Here is a 26,661-nt window from a genome sequence, read left to right on the forward strand (position 1 = left end):
CTAAATATGGAGCTAAAAATAACTTTGGACCTCCAGAGATAATCCATGAGCAACAATAAATCATACTCCCTTCAGGGCCTGCCAGGGGAAAGGAAGAAGACATACCAGAGTCTGTTTAACAAGCTATGAACATATATATGAACAGTGATCCAAGTGTGGTATAGGGACCCAAGAATTCCAGCACATTCAAAGGATTTGGGGATTTTCTGTTACCAGGACCCATTCAAATACTTCATTGTTATTGTTTGGTTTGGTTTGGTTGAAACGTAATACTGCCACCTGGTGGTAGACATTGGAATATTTGTGCTTAAAAAGTTTCTGACAGAAAATTGGGTCTTTAGCATACACTATGGCATTATCAAGCAGATGGGAATCCAAATCTTTTTGAACTCTCAAAGGGGCCAGAAACCCGGGTGCGCTTGCAGAAAAGAGATTGCTTATCACCCAAGCATTGCCCTTGAGTCTCCAAGAGAGTTCAGAGTGGAAAGGTCACATCGGAAACAGGGATGAAGGTACCTCGAGGTTATGCCGTGTGTTTTCCACCTTTGAATCAAAATTCTGAAGAGTTCGCTTAGGAAAAATACGCTAAGTCGGTGGTGTCGAGCCAGAGCCATCCCGTCCAAGGCCACAGTTTCTCACATTTAATCACCCCGCAGCCCTAGCCAGAGGGTCATAAGTGCTCTCAAGAAGGGACCGCGATCTGACCAGACTAAAGTGCTGGGGACCCTAAGGACTGCACGCGCGTGGTTCGGGACGCAGGTGCCGCGTTCTGCCAGCCTCTGCGTGCAGCCTACAGCCTACAGCTACGCGGGTCGCCTCCACCCGCCGTGACGCCGGCGCGATGAAGGCAAAGAACGTGAACTTGCTGTTCGCCTTCGTTGCGATCCTGCTCTTTTGCTTCTACAATTTCTGTATCTTCAAGATGGACCAAACCAGTAAGGAGGGGGACGGGGACAGGAACGGTCGATCCCCATCCTGCCTCACTCGGGAGTCCCACCGCCAATGTCAGGAAGGAAGGGAGATGAGGGACACCCTAGAGGTCCCATGCCCCGACCCAGGGCTGTACCGATGGAGGGCACAGCCCCACGTCCCCTGGCGGTTAGGCTGTAACCGGTCCTGGGAGCCACCATGAGACACGTGCTGATGGATCCGGCCCTCTGGCCTCGCGCTGGCAGGTCCCTCCAAAGCGGCCCTTCTCATCTCCTCTTCCTTCTTCCAGATCTCCTCCTCCAGACACTGCAAGTGCGCCAGCACCTTTCCTCTTTTCCCAATAGCTTTAAATATTATCAGTGCGAATTTGGAGTCACAGAAAGACAGCCAGATCTAGCACCTAGTCCTTTCTCCCTTTAAAAATTAGCTGATGTTTGTTGATTCCAGCACTCGGGAGGCAGAAGCAAGCAGATCTCTATGAGTTCGAGGCCAGACAGAATTACATAGGCGCAAGAAATAAATAAATAACAAATTTTATGGACAGATAGCATTTTTGCTTTTAATTAAGTTCATAGTATTAATAATCGATTTGTTTGAAAATATTTAAACTCAGTGAATGGAGGTGAAGATACTTTTCTGTTCTTGTCTTGTTTTGTCCCCTGATCTGAATCTAGTGTCCAAGAAAGAAGTGTATGGCACAGAACAAGCATGCCAGACACTTTTTTGGAAAACAAAACAAACAAACAAACAAACCCAATGATTGAGTAAATGAGTGAACAAGTCAGTAGCTGTTCCATTGTAAGCGATGGATCGACGACAATCCCCCCTTTCTGAGGAGTTTCCACTGGGCTTAAGGGGACAACAACTATAGCTAAAGCATTAGGACTGCGGCATGAGCTCAGATGTTGGTGGGGACAGGGAAGTGTAGTGTTAGGAGCCGCGAGGCTGCGTCCCGCCGCCTGGCTAGCTTTACCCGAAATAATTACACGGAAACTGTAGTCTTTTAAACACTGCCTGACCCATTAGTTCCAGCCTCTTATTGGCCAGCTCTTACATATTGATCTAACCCATTTCTAATAATCTGTGTAGCCCACGAGGTGGCTTACCAGGGAAGATCTTAACCTTTGTCTGTCTGGGGTGGGAGAATCATGGCAACTGCCTGACTCAGCTTCTTTCTCCCAGCTTTCTGTTCTGTTTACTCCACCCACCTAAGGGTTGGCCTATCAAATGGGCCAAGGCAGTTTCTTTATTAATTAACCAATCAATGAAAGCAACAGATTAGAAAGAAATCACTCCCACATCAGGGAAGGATATTATCGGACTTGACCATGTCGCCCTTGTGCAGGCGACACAGGGTAGACGCACAGACTGGTCCCCAACCTTTACATGGTGCATGGAGGATGAGGTCACATAGCAGAAGACCTCTGATGGGAAGGTACCACGGTGCCGCCTTTGGCAAATACCATCTGCACCTTTCTGGGAGGAGCAGATGAGTGGGAGGGGGGGGTTTCGAGGAGGGAGGGGTAGGTCGGAGTCGAGGTCTCGGGTGGTTTTGGTTTCTCTAGTTGATGCTTCTGTGGCCGACGTCTGATGCTGTCTCTTTGTGGGTTTATTTGTGGCTGCTTTGGGGTCTTGCTGGGGTTTCCCAACTGGCTACTCATTCCTTGATGTGCCCTCTGGTCTCCATGAGCTGTTCCTCTGCCATAGCCCCTTTCAACTAGGAATCTTTACCAAGAAGATGCACGCTTGTGGTGACCCTGCAATATTGTCTCGGGCCACAGCTAACCAGAGATCTATACCACTTCAACCTGCCTGCCCGGCAGCTGTGCGCAGATGTCTCTCTTGGTTTAGCTTGTTCCCCCTGTTCCTCTTCATCAGGTCCAATGGTTTGCAATTTTCAGAGAAACATGCCTCAGCCTGAATTGGGGGAGAAAAGGCTGACCCTGGAGCACCATATTTTATCTCTCCCGGACTCTCTTTGGAAGGGGAAAATCCCCCTACATACCTATACAAACAGGAGGGGGTATGCCACACATACACATGGAAATTGTTTAGTAGTTTAAATAAAATGCTTGCATCCAATATATTCCAGAAGAGTACTTGAATACACTTATTAGAAGACAGAATAAAAGGTTCTTGATCCACGGCATCCCTATAAGCATCCTTCAACAACGTGAAAGCGTGTTGCGATGCACTCTGATCAGTGCAATAGTTACAGCAGTGAACACGGATGCACGACAGCTTGGCCCACTTGTAGGGATGACTCTCGAAAGCATACACTGGGTCAGGCTCAGCAGGTAAATGGACTTTGCTGACCTGATTTCAATGACCAGAAGCCGTAGAAGGAGAGAACCTACTCACACATGTCCTTTACTTGCACACGAGCTGCGGTATGTTCACACACACGCATGTGCACCTGTGGGCAACACACACATTCGAATGTAGAAGAACACGCATCTTTTTACCTACTAATAAAGTAAGGCACCTTCCACAGGTGCTGAGAAAGGGACAGGTGGTGTGGGCACACTCGCAGCACCCCCAAGGCTAAGGCAGTGGGTGTGCACTCTTACAGCCTGTGAGCTCTCGCGGTACTGTTTGTCATGTCTTGATAAAGGGCCACTCCTGGGGAATTCAAGGTATCTGACTGTAGTGTGATTTGACCATTGTCAGTTAGAATGCAGGGAGCAATCTGAAACATGCTCTCCCTTCTCAGCTGAGGATTTGTGGGGACAGGATCTTGCCCGCTTTGGTCTGAGAATCCAGCACAGGCAAAAGGTCTCCCTAGTGGCTGTTCCTTTACTCCTCTGATCTTTCAGCATTTACCCCAATATCTAACCCTGGGTTTTTACAATTAAGACCAATTAGAACTCATGCTACATCCCACTACTTACCTTCACAACGAAATACCATCTAGATATAATGGATTAATTAAGATGTAAAATACTTTCACTTCTTTCTCTGTTTTCATAAGGGGTCACGAGAGAATTTAAACACGCAGATGTGGACTCCTCTCTTTCTTTCCCTTTCTGAGACAGTCCTGCTAGGCAGCCAGGCTGGCTTGAGTCTCACAGTCCTCCTGCCTCAGCCTCCTGGTGCAGTCAGATTTTCATTTGGGCCACCAGCTCACAAATATAATGACATGGAAACTAATTATTAACAATGAAAGCTTGGCCTTGGTTTAGGCTTGTCTCAACTAGGCCTCATAACTTAAATTAACCCATTTATATCAATCTACACCCTGTCACACGCTGTTACCTCTCTTCCATCTTGTACTTTCTGTTCCCTGCCCATATCTGGCTGGCAACTCTGCCTTCCTTCTTCCCAGAGTTCTCTCTCTGCCCGGAAGTCCCGCCTATACCTCCCGACTACACCAATACAGAAATACATCTTCACACAGTGTGCAAATATCCCACAACATCCTGGGTGCTGACTGTGTGCTCCCACACTTAGTTTTATCCTTTTTTTTTTTAAATCTGAGAGCAATTCGAAGGCCTCTGTTATGAAAAGTGGGAACCAGCGATACTTAGGACCATATCAGGAACTTTTTACATTTTTAAAATTATTTTTGGCAGCATTTGTTCTAGGTAAGGAATCTACCATTGAGCTGTAGTTCCGGCCCTGGAGCCTTTTATTTACATTTTTTTTGCATTCATCTATTTATTGGGGAGGTATGGTCCAGGTGTGGAGGTCAGAGGACAACATTTGGGAGTCAGTTCTCTTCTTCTGCCATGTACGTTCCAGGGATTGAACTCAGGGCATCAAGCTTGGTGGTAAGTGCGCTTCCTGCCATCCTGCCAGGCCCTTGGAGTTTTTGTTTATTTGTTTGCTTTTAATAGATAGAAGTCACTAGCCAGGCATAGTGGTGCATGCCCTTAATTTGAGCACTTAGGAGACAGAGACAGGCAGATCTCTGTGGGTTAGGGGTTCAAGGCCAGCCTGGTCTGTAGAGTTATAGGACATCCAGGGCTATGGAGAGAGAATCTACATAAAAATAGTCACTTTGGGGGGGGTGCATGCCTGTAATCCCAGCACTCGGGAGGCAGAGGCAGGCGGATCTCTGTGAGTTCGTGGCCAGCCAGGTCTACAAAGGGAGTTCCAGAACAGGCTCCAAAGCTACAGAGAAACCCTGTCTCGAAAAACCAAAAAAAAAAAGTCACTTTGGTCCACTCTTCATATAAACTGGGCTTTGTCTCACAGCTCCACAAGGATGCTCAGTGGAGCAACGCTTGTAGTTGCTGTTTAACTCAAACTTCCCACACTGATTCTGTACAGCATTGTCCCTGCTCACTGCCTGGGTGCCTAGGTAAGCACTGCAAGCTCCTTACTACAGCAGGGATACCTGGACTCCCCACAGAGGTTACACAAGAAGCAGGGCCAACTGTCGGCTATGTCTTTAAACACCTCTGTGTGCCCGTTTCTGTGAATAGTGCTCTCCAGGGAAAACTCTCTCTTCATGTGGACCAAATTGGTCCTTAGGGGACTGTCTCAGGCAGATTGCATCACCTGCAAGGTAACAACTCCAACACACGGTTTATTTGGCAGAGACAGTTATCCAGGGAATTCTCCACACTGTACACTACGGCTACACCTCAGACGCTACCCGTGAAATGGGCACTGGGCAGTTCAGTTCTTTGATGAAAACACGATTCAGCCCAAGAAGCACTAAGATCAGTTCCTATGTGGCAAATTCATTTGCTTCATTCATCCGTCTGTGTGAGAGCTGAAGGAAGTCACTGTCTCAGACCCTGGGAATTCGTAAACTCACCCCCCCCACACACACACACAGGTCTTGTTCTAAAGTGTCTGCTCCAGAGTCTCTCTTCTTGCTCAGCCAGCATACTGGCCTTAAGAGAGGGAGGGAGGGAGGGAAGGAGGGAAGGGGAGGGAGAAAAAAGGGGATTGTTTGCCACAGAAATCCACATTTTCTGATATAAAACAAACCATCCACTGAGTTATCTCCCTGTATTTCCCTGATATTTATGTGGTAAAATGAGAGACAGAAGTAGGCAAGACTCTGGGAGCATATACGGCAAGGTACCGAACACTCGGTAGTGGTTGTTTGAGACAAGGCCTCAGGGCATAGCCCTGACCCAGAACTCACTGTGTGGACCAGGCAAACTTGAACACATGTCACAAAGATCCCCCTGCCTCTGCATCCTGAATTTTTTAAGTAGAATTGCAGTAAACATCCTGCCTTTTGCACACCTATAAGATTTTTTTTTCAGTTCTGACTCACTCCCTACTAACCTCTAACAATGGTAACAAGAAAGCTGTGGTTAGAAGCTTCTTGGTCCTCATTTACCCTGACACATCTTTTAACTGCCTTGAAGGGCAATGCGGACGTGTTAATGCTGAGAAGGATGGAGAAGGATGGCTTACGTGAGATAACAGGTGTCCGTGAGAACCTCTTCTCTAACTTCGTAGGTGGCTCTGAATTCCTTCCTCTAGGGTGTTGTCCTCACAGCAATAGAACCCTAACTAAGATACCTAACCAACGTGCGGTGCCCCCCTCACATGGTGCTTGGGATGATTCCCTCCTTCATGACTAAGCAACCTCAGCCTCCTTAGCTGGCTTCTATGCCTGCCCGTGTTGAATATCCTCAGACCCAACTATGTTCCTGGTCATTGTGGTTTTATTTTATATTTTGTTTATTCTGGGTCTGGAATTCAGAGCCCAGTGTGTGCTAGGCAAGCCCCATACAGCAACATCCTCGACTTTCCACAGATAAACTCTTTGTAAATTTTTTTAATTTTTGTTGATTTTTTGAGACAGCGTTTCTCTGTAGCTTTAGATCCTATTTTGGAACTAACTCTTGTAGACCAGGCTGGCCTCAAACTCACAGAGATCCACCTGCCTCTGCCTCCTGAATGCTGGGATTAAAGGCATGTGTACCACCGCCCAGCTCCACAGAGAAACAATTAAACATTCATTTATAGGAAGGCCAGTGGGTTTTCTCTATGATTACAAATTGAATATATTCATAATAAGGAAAATTTGGAAAACATAAAACGCAAAGTAAAAGATAAAAATGATCATTGGTAATATCATTTCTCACTATGGATATTTTTTAACAATTTGTTCTTTTAGCCATCTGTATATGCTATATGTATATTATGATATATATTCACTTATGTCTATGTACAATCCCCATATAGTGGCATATATGTACAAATCCAAATATAGTGCCATGTGTGTCAACCTCCATGTTAGTGCCATGTATGTATAACCCTCATATATAGTGGACTACATGTACAACCCCCATGTATACTGCGATATACAACCCCTTTGTTATCGGAAAACTTCGTTTTGCCCACTACATGTGTAAACTAGATATTTCCGTTTCCTTTGCAGGCAATCAACTAACTAATTGCAGAAACCGCATGTCGGAGTTTAAGAAAAATATGCTACGTTTAAAAAACGAAAGTGAAAATCATCGCCAAAATCTAGTGCAAATCTTGAACCAAATGAAGTACGAAATCGCCCAGATCGCAAACGCGTCAGACTTCCGTGCGTGCTGCTTTTGCCTTTGTGAATGGTCATCTGTTTCCATGAACTCGGGGGTTTAGACCTGGGTGCTTCTGACTCTAGGTCACTTTCCCCCGAGTGCACAGTCCAGTTCACACGCTGTTTTACTGTGAGACATGCAGAGCTCAGGGAAGACACACGGATGATATGCTTTCCCCGTCTGCACCGTGACAGTGACTCCTCATGTTTTCTCTGGGTTCTACCACATCCACGATCAGTTCACAGAAGCAGTCAGCAGCTGGCATCAGCTGGCATCCCTCTTCTCTCACACACCTCTGGGCAACCAGCAGGCAACCCTTCTCCCCACCGTGTGTTCGAGGGGCCGTCCATCTTCTCCATCCCCATCTCTCCGACATTGCTACTACGAATATGAGCCCCTCCTTTGTTTGCCTTTTTCAAAACTGTAGAAGGGATTATTTGGGAATGGTGAAAATAGAGTTGCTGAATGTTAAGGGGCTACAAAAAATTATAAAGTTACAAGTTTTAACCAAGGGATATCAATCAAAGTAGCAAGATCACAGATTACAGCCCTTTTTATCCATGCCCCTAGGTCCAGGACTGGCAGTTTTGCTTGTTTCTGGTATAGCTCGTAGTGCTGGGCTGAAATTAAACACTGGTTTAAAATAGATACTCATCAGTAACCACTGAACTCTACCATATAGAATTATGATAACAATAACTTGCATATCTTTCCTTGAGCACTAAGTTTGTGGCTGAATTAACTATCCTTCGTTTTTTAAGAAGTTGCATTGAGCTGGAGAGATGGCTCAGCAGTTCCCAGTGCCTCTCATCCTCCCAGAGAACCAGAGCTCTGCTCCCAGCACCTGCCTCAGGAGCTGTGACCCCAGCTCCAGGGGACCTTATACCACCTTCAGGCCCCAGCAGGCACCTCACACATGCATGCATGCTAGGGTGTACAGCCCCCACTTCTACCTCACAAATAAACATTTTAAAAACATATTGCTGTGAACTCAGGGACCCTCCTTTCTCTTCCAGTTGAAAGGAAAGTGAGCAGACTGGGTGAGAGTAAAATACGTCCCAACGGATTCGAAGGCTTGAAGTTCTTCCTCCCTCATCTGAGGGCAGTGGAGAGAATTTACCCGGATGTAGCCACTAGCAGAGGAAAAGCAGGCGGTAAGAACAGTTAGAATTGGGAAACTGAGTTCAAGTATTTTGATTTGGGGAAGCATCTATATCTTAAATTTTCAGTTAGCATACAAAATAATGGGTTTCGTTGTGGGATATATGTGCGTCATGTGTATTGTGTATGTGTGTCATTGTGTGTGCGTCATTTTGTGTGTGTGTTATGCGTGTGTATGCACATGTGTTTATCATCTCTCTTTGGTCATATTTGTCCCCTCACTACCGTCCCTTGTTCATCCACCCCCTTCTCAATGATCCCCATCTTCCCCCTCCTCCAAGAAATCCCTCAGATTTTATGGCCAAGCTTTTAGATTTGAAGGTGTGAGATACTACTATGTAGACTTCTAGCCATTAGGTGTGAATTTTGAAAAAGTAATCATTACATTTAGTGACTTGAATTTAAGTTCAATTTCATTACAGATGCTTAGAAAATTAACTGACATATGTCAGATACACACAAGGCATCTATGACGTATGTCCAGTACACATGAGGCATCTATGATATGTGTCCAGTACACAGAGGCATTATGACATATATCCAGTACACACGGGGCATCTATGGTGTATGTCCAGTACACACGAACATCTATGACATATGTGCAGTACACACGAGGTACCTATGACATATATCCAGTACACATGGAGCATCTATGGTATAGGTCCAGTACACACAAACATCTATGACGTATGTGCAGTACACACAAAGCACCTATGACATATGTCCAGTACACATGGGGCATCTATGATATAGGTCCAGTACACATGAACATCTATGACGTATGTCCAGTACACATGAAGCATCTTCTAAGTGCCCCACAAAGGGTTTTCCTTGCTTGGACAAGCCTGTTGTTACCCTGTGGTTGTCCTATTCTTCCCACCTTCTTATGACCAATATCAGCAAAGATGGGTTTCAAAGAGAGGATGGTTGTTTATTTATTCATGGTTTTAGGTCTTTTTTCTTTTTAGACAGAATCTCACTGTGTAACCTGTTGAAGGAGGCTGCTTGTTTGTGATCCTCTTGCCTCTGCCTCCTTCAGCAAATGCTACCAGTGTGCACCACCACAACCAGCAAGGCTGCTTGTTTGTTGCCGGCCACCCAGACTCCTGAAATAATCACACAGAAACTATATTATTTGCAATACTGTTTGGTCAATAGCTTAGGCATATTTCTGGCTAACTCTTACATCTTAAATTAACCCATTTCTATTATTTTATATTTTACCACGAGGCTTGTGGCCTACAGGCACGGTTCCAGGTGGCATCTGACATCTTTCCTCTCTGGCGGCTCCATGGTGTCTCTCTGACTCCGCCTTCTATCTCCCAGCACTCAGTTTAGTTTTCCCCGCGTATCTCTGTTCTGCCCTGCTCTGCTATACTCTCAAAGCAGTTTCTTTATTAACCAATGGTATTCACAGCATACAGAGGGGAATCCCACATCAGTAACGCAGGCTGACCTTGAACTCATAATGCCTTTTTCCTACCTCCGGATCGCTGGGGTTACAGCTATGCATCACTATTCCACATAGAAGCATGAGTTCAAGCCCATCATACATAACGGATCAAAACACAGCACTGCAGCGAGAAGCAGACACCGAGCCAAGTCTCAGAATGTCTGACACAAGTCTCATTTGTTCCAGGGCGAGGGCCAACTCGGGTCAGTCTCCCCAGCTGTCAGATTCTACATAACTTTTGCTAGGATACAGCCCTGTTCATGTATGTTTGCTCTCGCTACGGTGGCAGAGCTGAGTAGTTGCGACGGAGACGGCATGGCACAACAGCCAAAAGTCTGGAGCGTGGAGGTAGTGGAACTCTGAAGCATCATTTAGCATCTACTAAATTCTTAACTGTGTTCCCCCCACCCAAACTAAACCTTTTCCATTACTCTGCTTAGTCCCCAGACCCCAGGGCAGTGAGGCTAATTACTATCTACCCTAACTTAGACCCGTGAAACTGAGACTAGAGGAATCACATTGTAGATACCTCTGTCTCCATCAGAATCCCCCTTTAGAGCCTTCAGGGCATTTTGAATGGTGTGTGTGTGTGCGCGCGCGCGCGTGCTACTGCTTACAGTAGAAGTTGATCGGCAACAGGAAAAAATACATAGGAACTGTAAAATATTAGGCATGAAGGATAAAGATAGCCCAAACTAAATATAAAAAACATAAACAGTGGGGAAATCAAAAGCTGAAAAGGTTGGTGTGGCCCTTACACAGTCAGACGTGAGGGTGACAAGATACCCAGGAAAGCTTAGCTCCTGCCTAGGTCTTTTGGGTCCTGTGCGTCTTGATGCTTTACTCCTTACAGGTACCTAAAGTCATCTGAGATACATATTTACTCCATCAAACCGTTTAGAAATGACTTCATTCATGGTTTCCACAAATGACAACATTTCAGAGTGTCTTTCCCACTTGGGACTCCGCTGTCTCTTCAGGAAGAAGACGGGAGAACCAGAGATTGTGGGAGGAAGTATACTGAGTTAGCTGTATTAACAAAAGTTTTCTCTACAACAAGATTCTGCAACAGAAGAACAGTTTGAATTCTAGAGCACTTATTCACAGTCCACTGCAAACAGCAGAAGATGAAAGTCAGGGCACAGACAGTATTTTGGTAGTATGGCTCAAATGCTCCTTTTTAAAAGGCAAGTGTAAGACCAGCTTACAGGCGTGGGCAAGCATGGTCTGATGGTAAAGCATGACTTCCTCCATGTTTGTGCCTCTGTCCGCAGTGTCTTTCGCACTGGGAATCACCACCGTTGACAGAGGGAACTACACCTACTTGAAGCAAACGCTGACCTCTGTCCTGTCCAGGATGACCCCTGAAGAAGAGAAGGACTCCGTGGTGATTATCTCTGTCGCCGATGTATGTATGGGAAATGAGGTTCCCTCATCCGTCTCTGTAGCCTCCAAAGCCCTGAGCAGCAGCTTCTATCCCATCATGTTTTGTTTTGTTTTGTTTTGTTTTGTAGGGGTTTTTTTTGCACTTAAAGGAAGTATCCCACAGATACTCTTAGAATCTAGATGAAATATTTAGTACTTATTCGATACCACTGAGAACTATGTGTGTAAACAGGAATCTTATGTGAGAGTCACATGACTCTTAAAATCAAATTCTATTTAACATAGGATTCTTTTATTCAGCAAAACACAAAATTATTCAATTTAATTATAAATTAAATAACTTAATTGTAATTGTAACTTTCAAATAGAGTATTAAAACTGTTACTATAGAGATAAGATCTTCCTAGCTCTATAAAATGTTGGTATACGCATTATTAAGTTCTGGTAAATCCTGTTAAATTCTACGTCTGAGAAATTGTGAATTGTTCTAGACATTATTTGTAACTGTCTTAACATCTGTAAGGTGTGTGTCACCATCCTGATTTTATTTTATTTTTTTACTAATTTTTTTTAAAAAAAATCTTTTCTCATTTTGCATACCAGTCCCAGTTCCCACTCCCTCCTTTCCTTCCACTCCCTTTTACCTTCCCCCCACACCAACCCCATCCACTCCTCAGGGAGGGCAAGGCTTCCCATGGGGAGTAACAAGTCTGACACATCACTTGAGGCAGGACCAAGGCCCTTCCACCTGGTCTCACTGCCAGTGACCCCACAGACCTCTCTACCCATATAACTGTCACCCACATTCTGAGAGCCTAGCTTGACCCTATGCTGGTTCCCCTACTGTCAGGCCAGAGTCGGTGAGCTCCCCTTAGCTCAGGTCAGCTGTTTCTATTGGTATTCTTATCATGGTCTTGACCCCATTGCTCATATTTTTGCTCCTCCCACTCTTCAACTGGACTTTAGGTTCAGCCCAGTGCTTCGCTGTGGATCTCTGCATCTGCTTCCACCAGTTGCTGGATGAGGGTTCTATGATGACAATTAAGATAGTCATCAATCTGACTACAGGGTAAGGCCAAAGGCCAGTTTAGGCACCCTCTCCACAACTGCTTAGGTCTTAGCTGGGGTCATCTTTGTGGATTCCTGGAAATTTCCTTAGTGCCCGTTTTCTTGCTAGCCTCATAATGGCTCCCTCAATCAAGATATCTCTTCCCTTGCTGTCCCTCTCTGTCCTTCCCCCATCTCTGCCATCATTCCCTCATGTTCTCCTCTCCCCTTCCCTTCTCCCTTCCTCTTCCCCTTCTGCCCTCCCTTCTCTCCCCACCCCATGCTCCCAATTTTGTCAGGAGATCTTGACTAGTTCTCCTTCCCAGGGGGATTCATACATGTTTCTTTTAGGGTTCTCCCTGTTATGTAGCTTCTCTGGAATCATGGACTGTAGGCTGGTTATTCTTTGCTTTACACCTAATATCCACTTATGAATGAGCACATACTGTGTTTGTCTTTCTGGGTCTGGGTTACCTCACTCAGGGTGGGTTTTTTTTCTAGTTCTACCCATTTGCATGCAAATCTCAAGATGTCACTGTTTTTTATCTCTGAGTAGTACTCCATTGTGTAAATGTGCCTCATTTTCTTTATCCATTCTTCAGTTCAGGGGCACGTAGGTTGTTTCCAGGTTCTGGCTATTACAAATAATGCTACTATGAACACAGCTGAGCACATTTCCTTAGAGTATGATTGAACATCTTTTGGGTATATGTCCAAGAGTGGTATTGCTAGGTCCTGAGGTAGGTTGATTCCCAATTTTCTGAGAAACCTCCATACTGATTTCCAAAGTGGCTGTACAAGTTTGCACTCCATCCTGCGATGCAGGAGTGTTCCCTTACTCCACAACCTCTCCAGCATATGCTATCATTGATGTTTTTGATCTGAGCCATTCTGACTGGTATAAGATGGTATCTCAGAGTTGTTTTGATTTGCATTTCCCTGATGACTAAGGATGTTGAGCAGTTCCTTAAGTGTCTTTTGGCTGTTTGAGTTAGATATTAGGATAGGATAGCTATACACACTTGTTTCTTAGCTTCATTTGATTAGAAAATCTTTTTCCAACCCTTTACTCTTTGGTAATGTCTGTCTTTGAGGTTGAGGTGTGTTTCTTATATGCAGCAGCAGGATGGATCCTGTTTTTGTACCCATTCTGTTAGCCTGTGCCATTTTATACGTGAATTGAGTCCATTGATATTAAGAGATATTAACTAGCAGTGATTGTTAATTCCTGGTTTTTTTTTTTTTTTTGGTGGTAGTGTTTGTGTGTTTCCCTTCTTTGGGGTTTCCTAGTGTGAGTTGCCCATGTTTTTGTGGATGCAGCTAACTTTCTTGGGTTGAAGCTTTTCTTCTAGTACTTTCTGTAAGACTGGATTTGTGGATAGGTATTGTTTAAATCTGGTTTTTGTCATAAAATATCTTTTTTTCTCCATCTATGGTGTTAGAAAGCTTTCCTGGGTATAGTAGTCTGGGATTGCATCCATGGTCTCTTAGTGTCTGTAGCACATCTGTCCAGGACTTTCTTGACTTCAGGGTTTCCATTGAGAAGTTGGCTGTAATTCTGATAGGTCTGTGTTTATATGTTACTTGATCTTTTTCCTTTGCAGCTCTTAATATTCTTTCTTTATTCTGTATGTTCTGTTTTTTGATTATTATATGGTGAGGGGACATTTTTGTTTTTTGGGTTTTTTTTGATCCAGCCTATTTGGTGTTCTGTAAGCTTCTTGTACTTTCATAGGAATATTCTTCTTTAGGTTGGGAAAGTTTTCTTCTATGATTTTGTTGAATATGTTTTCTGTGTCTTTGAGCTGGAGTTCTTCTTCTTCTATCTCTATCCCTTAGGTTTAGTCTTTTCATAGTGTCCCAGATTTTCTGGATGTTTTGTGTTAAGGATTTGTTGGATTTAACATTTTCTTTGGTCAATGAATTTATTTCCTCTATTGTATCTTCAATGCCTGAGATTCTCCCTTCCATCTCTGTTGGTTATGATTACATCTGTAGTTCCTGTTTGTTTACCTATTTCCAGAATTCCCTCAGTTTGTGTTTTCTTCCTTGACTCTATTTCAGTTTTCAAGTCTTGAATCATTTGAACTGTTGCTTCACCTGTTTTTTTTTTTTTACTTTCTTTAAGAGATTTATTGATTTCTTCCAAATTTTTATCTGTCTTTCCCTCCATCTCTTAAGAGAATTTTTCATTTCCTCTTTAAGGGTCTCTATCATCTTCATAAAGTTATATTAAAGGTTGTTTTCTTCTGCTTCTGGGTTAGGATGTTCAGGTCTTCCTGTTGTATGACCACTGTGTTCTGGTGTTGCCGTGCTGCTCCTTAGGTTGTTGAATGAATTCTTGCATTGTGCCTACCCATCTCTTCCTCCCATTGGTACAGGCAGTCTCTGCCTCTTGGTCCAGTCCTTGCAGTTGGTGTCTGTATCTCAGGGAGCTACTGGGGTTAGGGGTGGGTTTAGGGGTAGAGTGGGACTTGTAGATTACAGGGTCTGATCAATGGGGGGTGGTTAGAGCAGCCTGCCTGAGGGAGGCTTGCCTGCTGGCCAGCTAGAACAGCTGAGATGGGTGGGAGAGGGGCCCGAGGTTGTGGACCAGGACTGAGGGTCTGGAGACTAGGCTGTCCAGCTAGGAAGCTGGTCACTTTCCTCTTGGTCCTGTCTGTGCAGCCGCGGTCTGTGCCTCAGAGAGCCCCTGAGGTCGCCGGGGATGGGTGTGTTTGGGAGCAGAGCGAGGCTTGCAGGGTCTGATAGATATGGGGATACTGGAGCAGTCTGCCTGCAGGTGGCTTACCTGCTGGCCACCTAGTGAAGCTGAGGCAGGTAGCAGAGCCAGGGCTTTGCCCCAGGCCTAGGGACTAGAGACTGGGCTGTCCAGCTGGGGAGCTGGTTACTCCCCTCTTGGTCTGCTCTGTGCAGGTAGCAGGGCCAGGGCTTTGCCCCAGGCCTAGGGACTAGAGACTGGGCTGTCCAGCTGGGGAGCTGGTTACTCCCCTCTTGGTCTGCTCTGTGCAGTCACAGTCTGTACCAATTTTATTTATTTTTTAAAGCACATGTATCCTTCTTTATTGCTTAAAGCAATTTTAAATTTAAACATATTTTTATCAGATTCTTCCCCTCCCTGAAGTCCTTCCATATCCTCCTCCCAATACTTACCCTAAGTCTCCAAAAATGAACAAAAACCCAGTACAACCACAACTTCCCCGAACCAAGAAAACAAAATTAAAGACTACCACCCCCAAATAAACAACACCAAATGAAAACACACATACACACACACACATGCATGCATGCACACACACGCACGTGCGCGCACACACACACACACGTACACACACACATGCATGCATGCACACACATGCACACGCGTGCGCGCGCACACACACACACACACACACCTCTGTGTAGTCCACCATACATTGGTCATTTACTCCTGAACATGAGGCCTACCCTGGAGTCACTTATAAACCCAGTGTCACTCCATTGGAGAAAACTGATTTTTACCTTCTCCAGCAGGTATAAAAGATAGCCGGGCGGTGGTGGCACACGCCTTTAATCCCAGCACTCGGGAGGCAGAGGCAGGCGGATCTCTGTGAGTTCGAGACCAGCCTGGTCTACAAGAGCTAGTGCCAGGACAGGAACCAAAAGCTACGGAGTAACCCTGTCTCGAAAAACCAAAAGAAAAAAGAAAAAAAAAAAAGTTCAGTTGTTAACCTTTACCCTAGTCACTAGGTTTTTATTCATTTATTTGTTCATTCATTTATTCATTAAAAACAAAATAAAATATAATAAGATAAAACAAAACTATCACATCAAAGTTGAACAAGACAGAACAACAAAAGGAAAAGAGCCCAAGAGAAGGCACAAGAGTCAGAGACTCATGCGTTCACACACTGAGGAATCCCATAAAAAACATTAAACTGGAAGTTTGAATATAGACACAGAGGGTCTGGTGCAGAGCTGTGCAGGCCCTGGGCATGCTGCCTCCGTCTCTGTGAGCTTTGCTCATGTTAGAGAGCCTTGTTTTCTTGGTGTCCTCCATCCCCTCTGGCCCTCACACTTTTTCCACTTCCTCTTGGGGCAGGGTCATCCCTGAGCTCTGAGGGGAGAGATGAATAATGAATGAGAGCTTATAGAAGACATCTTGCCCAGTAATGAAGATTGGGGTGTAGGTCTCCCCAACAATGGCATCATTTTCTTTTTCACCCTCATCCATGATGGTAATCACGCTTTCATTTTGAAAGTTTGAGTAAAACTATAAAGAATTGTGTATTAATGTCATAAACTTTAGACAAGAGAAGTGTGCAGTAGTTTCTGTATTCAAGTAAGTGTTCTTTAAAATAAATATGTATATTTTGTATTTTCTCCTAGAAAGTGAAATCACTAGAAATCATTAGGTCATGTTGAAATTTCACACATAAATTCCATGTAGTAAAAGTGTTGTGTCGATAAAACCATGAGGCATCCTTAATTTTCAGTGATTTCTCTTTTTCTTTTAGACTGGTGATTATTTGAACTATGTCGTCGACATGGTTAAAACAAAGTAAGACTTTCTGATAAATTTCAACCTCATCCGCTCTTTATTTTTATATTGTACTCTTTCCTGTCTTTACTGTTTATTGATTGTATTCTCTTTAGTGATCTGAGCCACAGAAGATGAGCCTGTGGTTTTGTCTAATCTGTGGTAAAGTTGAGCACAGAATTTTTCCGGAGTTTGCAGACTTCTCACTGGGATTCACTTTTCCTTGCTGTGTCTGAGTCCCCCTGCAGATGGGGGGAGGAAGGGATGAGCCCTCTCTGCGGGTGCAGTAGACTTCCTGGGGCAGATAAGAGCAAAGTGCTGGTGCCTGGCACAGACTGCATCTGAAAGGCAGGAGGTCAAAAGAGCAATGTGCAAGACTTTTGGAACCTTAAGTGCATTGGGAGCACAGATACTTGGGGTTAAATAGGGAGGTGGGATAAGCCGTGGAGAGATGCTGTACAACGCTAAGGGATTTGCAGTTTTCTATTGACCAGAGCCATGGCCCTGGCCACTGAGCTGAGCCTGGAAAGCAGGAGAGACCCAGCAGTGGCGCCTTCTGCCTTGGTTGACTCTGCGAAGTAGTTGGCATGGATAAGGCAAAAGCAAGTGGGTGGGGAACTGTCAAGATCACAAGCAAAAAGGAAAAAGAAAACCGTTATCCCTTGTATGCAACCACTTGGGATTTGCCCTATAGTTTCAGAGATACCATCAGTGGGGGCTGCAGAGATGGCTCAGCTGGTAAAACACTTGCCTTGCAAGCCTGAGGACCAGAGTTCAGATCTCACATTAAAAAAAATGCCATGTGGGCATAGTAGCCCCCCTGTAATCCAGCGTGTAGGAGGTGAAGAGGGAAACCCCTGAGCAAGCTGGCTGCTCAGGCTGGCTGAGTTGGAGAGCTCTCTAAGACAGAGCAACCCTACCCTGCCTCAGTGTGTGAGGTGTAGAGAAACCAAGGAAAACAGCTAACGTCAGCCCCAGGCCTCTGCACACACGCAGAGCAACAGGAGCACACACAAACACAGCACACACGTGAAAATCAGTGGCTTCAGAAACTGCTGTGTGTTATAGCTGAAATGAAGAAAATAAGAAAATTATGTGAGATTATTTCAGAGGCGATTCTAGTGTTGGTAATAGTGTTGATGTTAATGCAGGGCACTTTGAGTGGTTACTCTTTAAACTGTGACAATGCGATAAATCAATTATTTTATTTTATGTGAGTTAATATGTATGTATATCAGTGTGGTGTGTTTGTATGCAGTGTGGGGTGTGTGTGTGTGTGTGTGTGTGTGTGTGTGTGTATGCATGCAGAGGCCAGGGGAGGATTTCAGGCACCCTGCTTTATCGCTCTCAGCCTTTCCTTTCAAACAGGGTGTTTAGCTGTACCTGGAGCTAGACTGATAGCCAGCAAGCCCAGGCATGCTCCTGCCTCTGCCCTCCGACAGTGCCAGGGTCCCAGGAATGAACACAGCCCTGCCTGGTTTTCCGAGGATTCTGAGGTCCAAACAGGTGGTCATGCTCGAACAGCATGCAGTTTTACCCTGTGAGCCACCTCCGCAGCTCAGCTCCGTCATTCAGAAGAACACACTGAAGAACAAATGAGTTCAACATGTCGTGGTGCGGTTTGGACTGTGTTTGGTTAGCACTCCTGGGTTCAGTCCCTAACCCCCAAATTTTTCTAAGTGATTGTTTCTCAACTGTTACATTTCAGTTAACATGAATGTATAAATTTCAATCCATGTTTAATTTCATACCATTTAGCTAAAGCATTTTGTCCAGATCTTCTGGAGTAACGAGGAAGGATATTAGATTTTAATTGATCATAAATTTGGAACTGCTCAATAAATTTTAAAGCTCTAATGCTATATACATAAAACCTTATTGGGACTGAACGTGGCTGTATTTTATATAAAACCATATCACTGCACAGTTTTCCCTTACATATTACTATGAAGGGGACTGTTGGTTTATAGTGGTGGCTGTCGATTCTGGAATAGCCACTTCCGAGTCTTCTTATGATGAACTCATAATCCAGAAATGTTTCAAAAAGATCCTAGCAAACTGTCACCACCCAGGATTACAAAGGACTAAATCTCTCTCCATCAGTAAGGGGAATTAGCCCACCAAATGGGAAGTTATTTGACCTTGGTGCCTTAGGAGGATGTGGGTGTTGTCTGCAGTGTAAACTTCCTATTAGCCTCCACTGTCCAAGATTTTCCCAGACTCTGGATGCTCAAATCTCATGCAATCTTCAGTTGCCTCTACTGCACGCGACTCCTATATATGCCTCTAAGGTATATAATTTCACTTTAAAATTAGATACTTTGTTACTTATCTTTATTTTCAGCCAAACATAACTCCCCAGTCTGTTCTCCTCTACCAGTAGCTTCCACTCTCTGAGGAAATACTAGAATTCATCCTTATAAATTTACACTAGAAGGTGGATGGAGCAGCAGACTATATAATCCTGGTCCTTTGGAGGCAGAGGCAGGAGGACCAGCCATAGCCACTGTTAACACGTCCACACAGCCCAGTGGGCAATGGAGGCGAGTCAGGCCAAACCTAGCTAGCCATTTAGCCTAACTTCAGAAGCTCCACTGCTGTTGAGCAGGGCTCTTAGTAAAAATGGAAATTATCCTTTCTGAAAGTGAGCCTCCGAAGGGAGCCCCTGCAGTGATCTGCTGCACTGAGGCACTGACCCACTGCACTGAGCTGCCGCACAAGCCGCCGCAGCTGGCAGTGGTTTCCTTCCAGCCGCTTCCATATTGTAGACTGTTCTCGCTCCTCCTGACTGTCAAAGGATGCCTTTGACTAGCTTAAGAAAATTCACAGTATCTATGATCCTGTGGGAAATTGATTTTATATTTTGCATTCTAATTTTCAAGTTTTTTATTTATTTTTCTGTGTTCATGCTATGGGGCATATATGCCACAGTTTGGGCATGGAGGTTAGTGGACCACTCTGGGATAATCAGTTCTCTCTTCCACTTTATGGGAGCTCCAGAGATGGCCTTTGGGTCACTGGGCTTGTGGGATAAGTGTCTTTACCCACTAAGCCATCTTGCTGGCCCATACATTTTAGTCTTTTTCAAAAATATATCTTTCATTAGCTTATAAATATTTTGGCTAAGAAATAGTACTTGTATGTTATTGGTATCAGGAAGCAACTTGTGAGATAATCCAAATCCGTACATTATGTGGACATGCATAAAGAAGGGATTTTTAAGCATTTACATTACTTTGGTAAGTTAAGATATTCAACTATATTGGGCGTTCAACCTCCCTATACTTCTATTTCTAGATTCAAAAGACAGGTGCAATCTGGGTCCTTGGAAGTCATTTCAATACCCACCTTTTTTTATCCGAGTGGATTACTGGGCAAGAAAACAATGGAGGACTCAGAAAGGTAGGTCAAAGAATGGACCTGAAAGAACTGATGTCCTGGGATGGACGTCTGGGAGATAATGACCCACAATGTCGTTATACGGGGAAGCCAGCTCCTACTGACTTGCAACGGTTGCCTGTGAATCACATTTTGAGCCCTCGTCCAGTGACATTTAGTTGGTAGCATGAAATCAGTCATAGTATTATTCCATGAAAACAGGCAGAAGATACAGATGATACCCATGAGGAGTGGCCATCCTGCCCATTCTGAGTCGGTTGGCAGCGTCTGCCAGCACCCCGCTGAGGGTGATCTGCTCCTGTTTATAGACAGTGATGAGCAGAAATACAGTCACACAGTGAAGGAAGGCGGGGAGCCCAGCAGTGGAGCTCACGGCTCCTGGAACCTGCTCCCAGCTTTCCATGCCCTCGTCATTTTAGACAGGTAAATTGACCCTTTCCCCTTAATTGCCTCAATTTTGCCGATATGTTCAATGGAATAGTATATGTACACAGTGTTTAGTAGACAAACCAGATCATTTGGAAGTTATAAGAACAAAACGTGACAGCATTTATGAAAGAATATTAAGAAGTGGAAACTTTTGTACGTAGTAAAATGATTGTATATTGTATAATAAATACAGTAGTATGGGGAATGTATTGAGTTGATTTAAAAAAATTTTTGCTGATGCCCATTGGAAGCCTGCCCCTTTCTGAGTGAATACAGAGAAAGGGTGGACTAGGAGGGGTTGCAGGAGGAGGCAAAAGGGAGGCTGCAGTTGGCATGTAAAATTAATTAATTAATTAATTAAAAATAAAGATAAAGGCTTGCCAGGAATCTCAGGGGAAGTCCCTTCCCTGAGAACCTATTATATGCTCATATTATACGGTATTATATCATATGTGGTGTGTTTGACTCTCAAACTACATAAGCGTTCTTGTTTATCCTTATTAGTGTCCGACTCTGGAAGTTGCCCAGACCTTTGCTGTCCTGCAGCCTTTCCTCTTCTGTCTCCTCCCTGGAAAGCCTGGGCGCCGTTCACCCCTCCTCCATCCCTCTACTGTGGCCTGACTCAGGCCCGCTCTGGCACGGACTCTCTTGCTCAGTCTGCCGTCTCAGACTCACTTCCTGTGGTCAGAAGACCCTGTCTTCCATATGAGATCAAGCCCAGTGCTCCTCACATGTCTTAAGACATCCTGGCACCCCTGTTCTGGGAGCCCCAACCCGCCATGCTCTGTAGCAGAGGAGGCTAGCGCCTCCACACCTGGGCACCCTATTTCAGCTGGATGCCGTACCCTGGCTTTCTCTGTTCCACTTTTCTGCTCTTCCCATCTTGTACAAAGATCTTCACTGTTAATGACTTAGCCCGGCACAATCTCTTAATAGTCAGTGAGACCCTAGGGCAAGAACTGCCTGTGTCTTGTACCTGCAGGACATGGCCTAGTGCCCTGCTTGCTGATAAAGTACAATAATACTCTCATGTGATGAAGAAAGGCTGTCTTAGTTTGCTGTTGTCGTGGTGATGAAACACTGACCGAAGCGCCTTAGCGGAGGAAAGAGTGCATTTGCCCACAGTCCCACACCACAGTCCATCCCTGAGGCATGCCAAGGCGGGAACTCAGAGCAGCAACAGTAACCAATGGGGAAAGGCCGCCTACTGGCTTCATCTCCAGCTCTTGCTCAGCTACCTTCCTCTACCGCCTAGGACCGCCCAGGTGTGGTGCTGCCCACCCTGGACTGGGCTTCCCAGCAGCAACCACTAACCAAGAAAACACCCCCACAGTTGCCGACAGGCCAATCTGATGGAAGCATTTCCTCAGCTGAGGGTCCTCTTCCTAAGGGACTCTAGTTTTTGTCAAGCCGACAGTAACTTATTGCCTAAATAAAAATTTAGCTAAAATGTAAAATGCTTGGTCTGTGCTCGTTCTAGTTGAGCAGAGGAATAGAGAAGCTCTTTAGGATAACTTTATACTAAATATACATATATATATATATTTAGTATAAATATATTCCCTTTTATTCTGTCTGTATCATTACATCAGAAATGTGAGGTGCTATTCAATTACTGAATAGGCTTATAAATTAATCTGTTATAGTGAACATTAATAGATCTTATTCTTTATTTTTAGTTGGCAAATGAAACAAGTGTTGGATTTTTGTGTTTTGATGCTGTATGCCCGACCCAAGGCCACGTATTACTTACAGGTGAAAACTTGGTATACATGAATTTGAAACGGAAGCTTTACTGTTTCAATCTTTCCTTTAATTCCTTTTCTCCTTGGGTTGCTCTGCCCTAATCTGTAGCCAAGCAAATAGGAAATATTTAGGAAATCAATATTCCCAAAGGATTGATGATATCTTCTTTCTGTGCTCGCTGTAGCAGAGAGAATTAAAGTTAGAGGGCACAAACAAAAAAGAATCCCTCCCACCCAAAAAAAGGATATGTTTATTGGCTCCCTGGTACCAAACTGTTAGTCCAAAGCATACATAAAGTAAAATTTTACAGACTAAGCAGGTTATATTTAAGAAGATATGTGTGTGTGTGTGTGTGTGTACATGCATGTAACAACAATTAATGAAAAGAGATCATGAAATTGAAAGAGAGCAAAGAAGGATTTTGGGGAGCATTTTGAGGGAGGAAAGGGAATGGGGTATTATATAACTAAAATCTCAAAAATAAAAGAAAAACATTTTAGAAAAAAAAAAGAAACTGTAAAGCTCCTGGGAAGACATGGAAATCGCCCTGTGCGCACGTCTAAGCCTTATTGTAGGCCGTGCCGAGGACCCACCCAGATTGCCACCACACCCGGTCTCTCACTGTGTGATGACTCTGTTCCACACTGCCTCGGTGACGCTGTAGAAGTGAGTCCATCATGGGGACCAGTCACTTCAGATTGCCGAATAGCAGCGGCATGTGTCCTGTAATAAGCACAAACCTCACCACAGAGGAAAACGTTTCAGAATTATCAATAGAGGGCGGGGAGAAGCGAGAGACAAGCTGAGAGCAAGATCTTTCCTGAGACTGGAAGAAAACAGCTCCTCTTGCGCAGTGGCGAAGCAGAGGGATGTCAGCTGCAGCGGGGTTCTTTCCATCCTGGGACAGCGGTTCTTGTTTGTGCCCTCCTGATGTGATTGATGTGGGAAACGCCTTAGTCTAAGGATCTCACATCGTGTTTGTAAAATCAAGAAAGATAGCTTTTGCCTCACCTGCTTTCCTTCTAAGGTTCCCGCCATCATCCTTCTGACCGGCCAGGGGTGGGTGGGGATGGGCAGAGATCACTAAACAGACCACATAACCGGTGTGCTAAATTTTACATTTTGAGCCAACATTTTCTGTAAGCTCAAAGCTGGCTGGTTAGCTTTGGTTTTCTTCTGAAAACACAACGTTTTCAAGCTACAGTGTAATCTTGTGTTTCCTTTGTTTTCTTGTTACTGGGTCAGACTCGTGGTTGACTAAGACTCCCCAAACATCTCACCATATTTCCAGACAGTCTAGTTCCAGTGGCATTTGAGGACAGCAGAGCTTCCTCTTGCCATCTTCTCATGAGTGTCTCTTCCTTTTTTTTTTTTTGAGTTATTGTTGCTTTGGCACACAAAGATTAGCTTGCGCTGCTGTTGTGTCCAAGGGTTACCAAAACTGTTGGTCTGAAGAGGATAATGGTGATAGTATAAGCTGGTATCATTTTACTTTTTACCAGGAGCTTCAAGAATACCGTGAGCTTTTGAGTACATTCGCATTAAATTTTAATCCCGTGCAAATGAAACTGTAAAGCGGTGACCCCTCCTATCATTTTTTAGTTATATCGTGCTTAGCAGTAGTGGAATTAATCTCTATCACTTCCGGATTCACAACATTTTTTCTTTGAAATTGTTATTAAAATTTATAATTCAAAGAAAATGAACTAAATGGGAAATTTCTTTGAATATTATAGTAAAACAGAAATGAATTTTGCATCACTTTGCTTTTCCTTAGCAAGTAGTTTAACTGTATGTTTTATCTCTAGAGTTCTTGACATGTTGTCTATATATGATGTTCAGGAGGCTAGGCTTTAGTTTCTGTGACTTCATCTCTTATCTTCCTTAACAATTGCTTTTCTCCAAGGAAATTCTTTCCCTGTCCTCGGGCTCCTAGCTGAGTCAAGTTTAAGGTTAGTCATTCAACAAGCTCCTTTCCCACTGCCCTCGCCAGTCCTCTTCTGATGGTTTGGTTATCTCAGAAGCTCACCTACTTGGTTTTTATCTTCGTCTCTCCTTGGTTGCAAAAGCATTCATATTTATGTTTCTGTGGCTTTCTTTAAAAGATTTTTTTTTGAAAAGAAGTTCCCTCTGAACTGGGCTAGTCTCTTGGGATGCTATCTATTTCTTTCTATGTTCGTACCAGACTGGACTTTATAGACTTAGGCATTGTTGCTGACACTGAAATTCTATAATTCTAATATGAAGCCAAGTCAATCAATATTGATTGCTTGACTCTCCAACCCTTGAAACCAGGCTAGCAGCCAGCAAGCCCCGCCCACCCTCGAAGCCCCGCCCACCCTCGCTTCTGGGCCTCTCCAGAGCACTGCAGCCACAGAACAGGCTGGCTGGGGGAATCTAACTTAAGCCCTGTTTTCATAGCTGCTCCATCTTGGGCACTGTAGAACCATTGTTCAGACAGCATAAAGCAAGGTGGGAGGGGAAAAAATCAAATCAAATTGGGGTCAATGAGCGCTCTCATGGCTTGGGGCAAAAGTCCCATGAGGGCAGAGCTAAACAAACTGCCAGACCAGATGGCAAAGGTTGAATGCCAGGCTGAGACCGGCAGGTGGGCATCAGCCAAAGTGTGGGCCCTAGTGAGGAGAAACCTGGTCACAGCTGGTACACTTTCCATCCGTGCCCGTCCCCAGCCAGATGGCGTGATCTCAGTGTGCCTAGGACAGGCACACACATAGGTGGGCTCAGGGAATTGGCATGGACTTCAGGTCAGAGTGGGGGAGACCCCAGACTGTTGCCTAGTGGTCATGGGGCGTATGGTCCCTGAGTCCCAGCATACCACCAGCTCCGCTCTCCTCCCGCATCCGCCCAGCGGCCATGCATGCTGAGCACCCGCTGGGCGCTGGGCTGAAACTATCTCCTCATTCTCCTGCTTGGCACAAACCAGCCTTCACTTCCCTGAAGGTCCTCTCTCCTCTTCACCCTTCCATCTAGCTCGACATGCTTCCATTCCCCACGCTGCAGAAGATGCTGGCCACATCCCTGCCTGCCTGTGCATCTGCATCTCCCTTTCTGTGCCTCTTCTAAGCACAGACGCCAGGTCCAGTTGCAGGTCACAGGGCAGAGGCGATGAAGGAACACACACACCTGGGATAACCTCAGCCTCTGGTGGGCAGAGCAGACAGATGTCTCCTTCCCAGAATGCCTGGGCGCCTTGCCAAAGTCTGCCACTGACTGCTGTGTGACTTTGGTAAACAATTGCACTTCTCTGAGCCTATTTTCTTATCAGTAGAGACAGAAATACTTTATAGAGTCACACACAAGAATGAAAGACAGTCCCCTTTGTATCCTCGGGTTCCTCACTCAAGCATGGGTTAAAAATGCTTTCTTTAAAATTGCTTGTGAGGCTCAAAAGTACTTGCTGCACAGGCATGAAGACCAGAGTTCAGATACCCGTAACCCGTGTCAAAGCTGTGCAGATGCGGAGGCCGCCTGCAACCCCAGCCCTGGGAGGTGGAACAGGGAGATGGTGAGCAAGTGGACAAGGAGAAGAGCTGAGCAGTGAGTTCCAGGTTTAGCAAGGAAGAGAGCAACCGAGGGCCTGTACGTGCATGTAAACACATGTACATCCGCACCTTCACGTGCCAAGACATGACCAGCGTGCACATATGCATGCACACCCCCACACAATAAATAAAAATAAACAGACAAACAATACATTTTAATTGCATTTGAGGACTGAGGAGACAGCATAGGAGTAAGTACCTGCCAGAAGGTCATTAGAACTTGCGTTTCATACCCAGCAACCACGGAAAAGCCAGGCCTGGTGGCACACACAGCCAGTGACATGGAGGTGGGGGGACACATGAGGGCCACTGACCTGCTGGCCTAGATGGGTGGGGGGCCTCTGATTTCAGTGACAGACTTTCCCATAAAACCGGGTGACGCTGTCTCAGGAACAACACCCACGGCCGGCATCTGGGCTCCTTACACACACACACACACACACACACACACACACACACACACACGTGTGTCCCAAGCCAGGCACGATGACTGCACCTGTAAGCCCAGCTCTAGGCTGCAGC

The 26,661-nt window shown here is 44.9% G+C and overlaps 1 protein-coding gene across 1 annotated transcript; it reads left to right on the plus strand.

The window, feature by feature from the left end:
- Positions 1 to 841: 841 nt before the first annotated feature.
- On the plus strand, positions 842 to 25,660 carry LOC142853063 (alpha-1,3-mannosyl-glycoprotein 4-beta-N-acetylglucosaminyltransferase-like protein MGAT4D). The gene is made up of 8 exons (XM_075977997.1): positions 842 to 935; positions 7,283 to 7,438; positions 8,453 to 8,590; positions 11,325 to 11,458; positions 16,980 to 17,023; positions 20,300 to 20,404; positions 22,510 to 22,585; positions 25,568 to 25,660. Exons 1-8 carry the CDS (start codon positions 842 to 844, stop codon positions 25,658 to 25,660), a joined length of 840 nt encoding a protein of 279 aa, XP_075834112.1.
- Positions 25,661 to 26,661: the final 1,001 nt, after the last annotated feature.

The sequence above is a fragment of the Microtus pennsylvanicus genome, chromosome 6 (assembly GCF_037038515.1).
Source record: "Microtus pennsylvanicus isolate mMicPen1 chromosome 6, mMicPen1.hap1, whole genome shotgun sequence".
Lineage (NCBI taxonomy): Eukaryota > Metazoa > Chordata > Mammalia > Rodentia > Cricetidae > Microtus > Microtus pennsylvanicus.

Bases quoted from the DNA above. Each gene is read 5' to 3' on its own strand.
- LOC142853063 (XM_075977997.1), top strand. From the start codon at position 842: ATGAAGGCAAAGAACGTGAACTTGCTGTTCGCCTTCGTTGCGATCCTG. The intron at 7,439-8,452 runs GTGCGTGCTGCT...TTTCTCTTCCAG, and splicing joins CGCAAACGCGTCAGACTTCC to TTGAAAGGAAAGTGAGCAGA. The intron at 11,459-16,979 runs GTATGTATGGGA...TTTTTCTTTTAG, and splicing joins TGATTATCTCTGTCGCCGAT to ACTGGTGATTATTTGAACTA.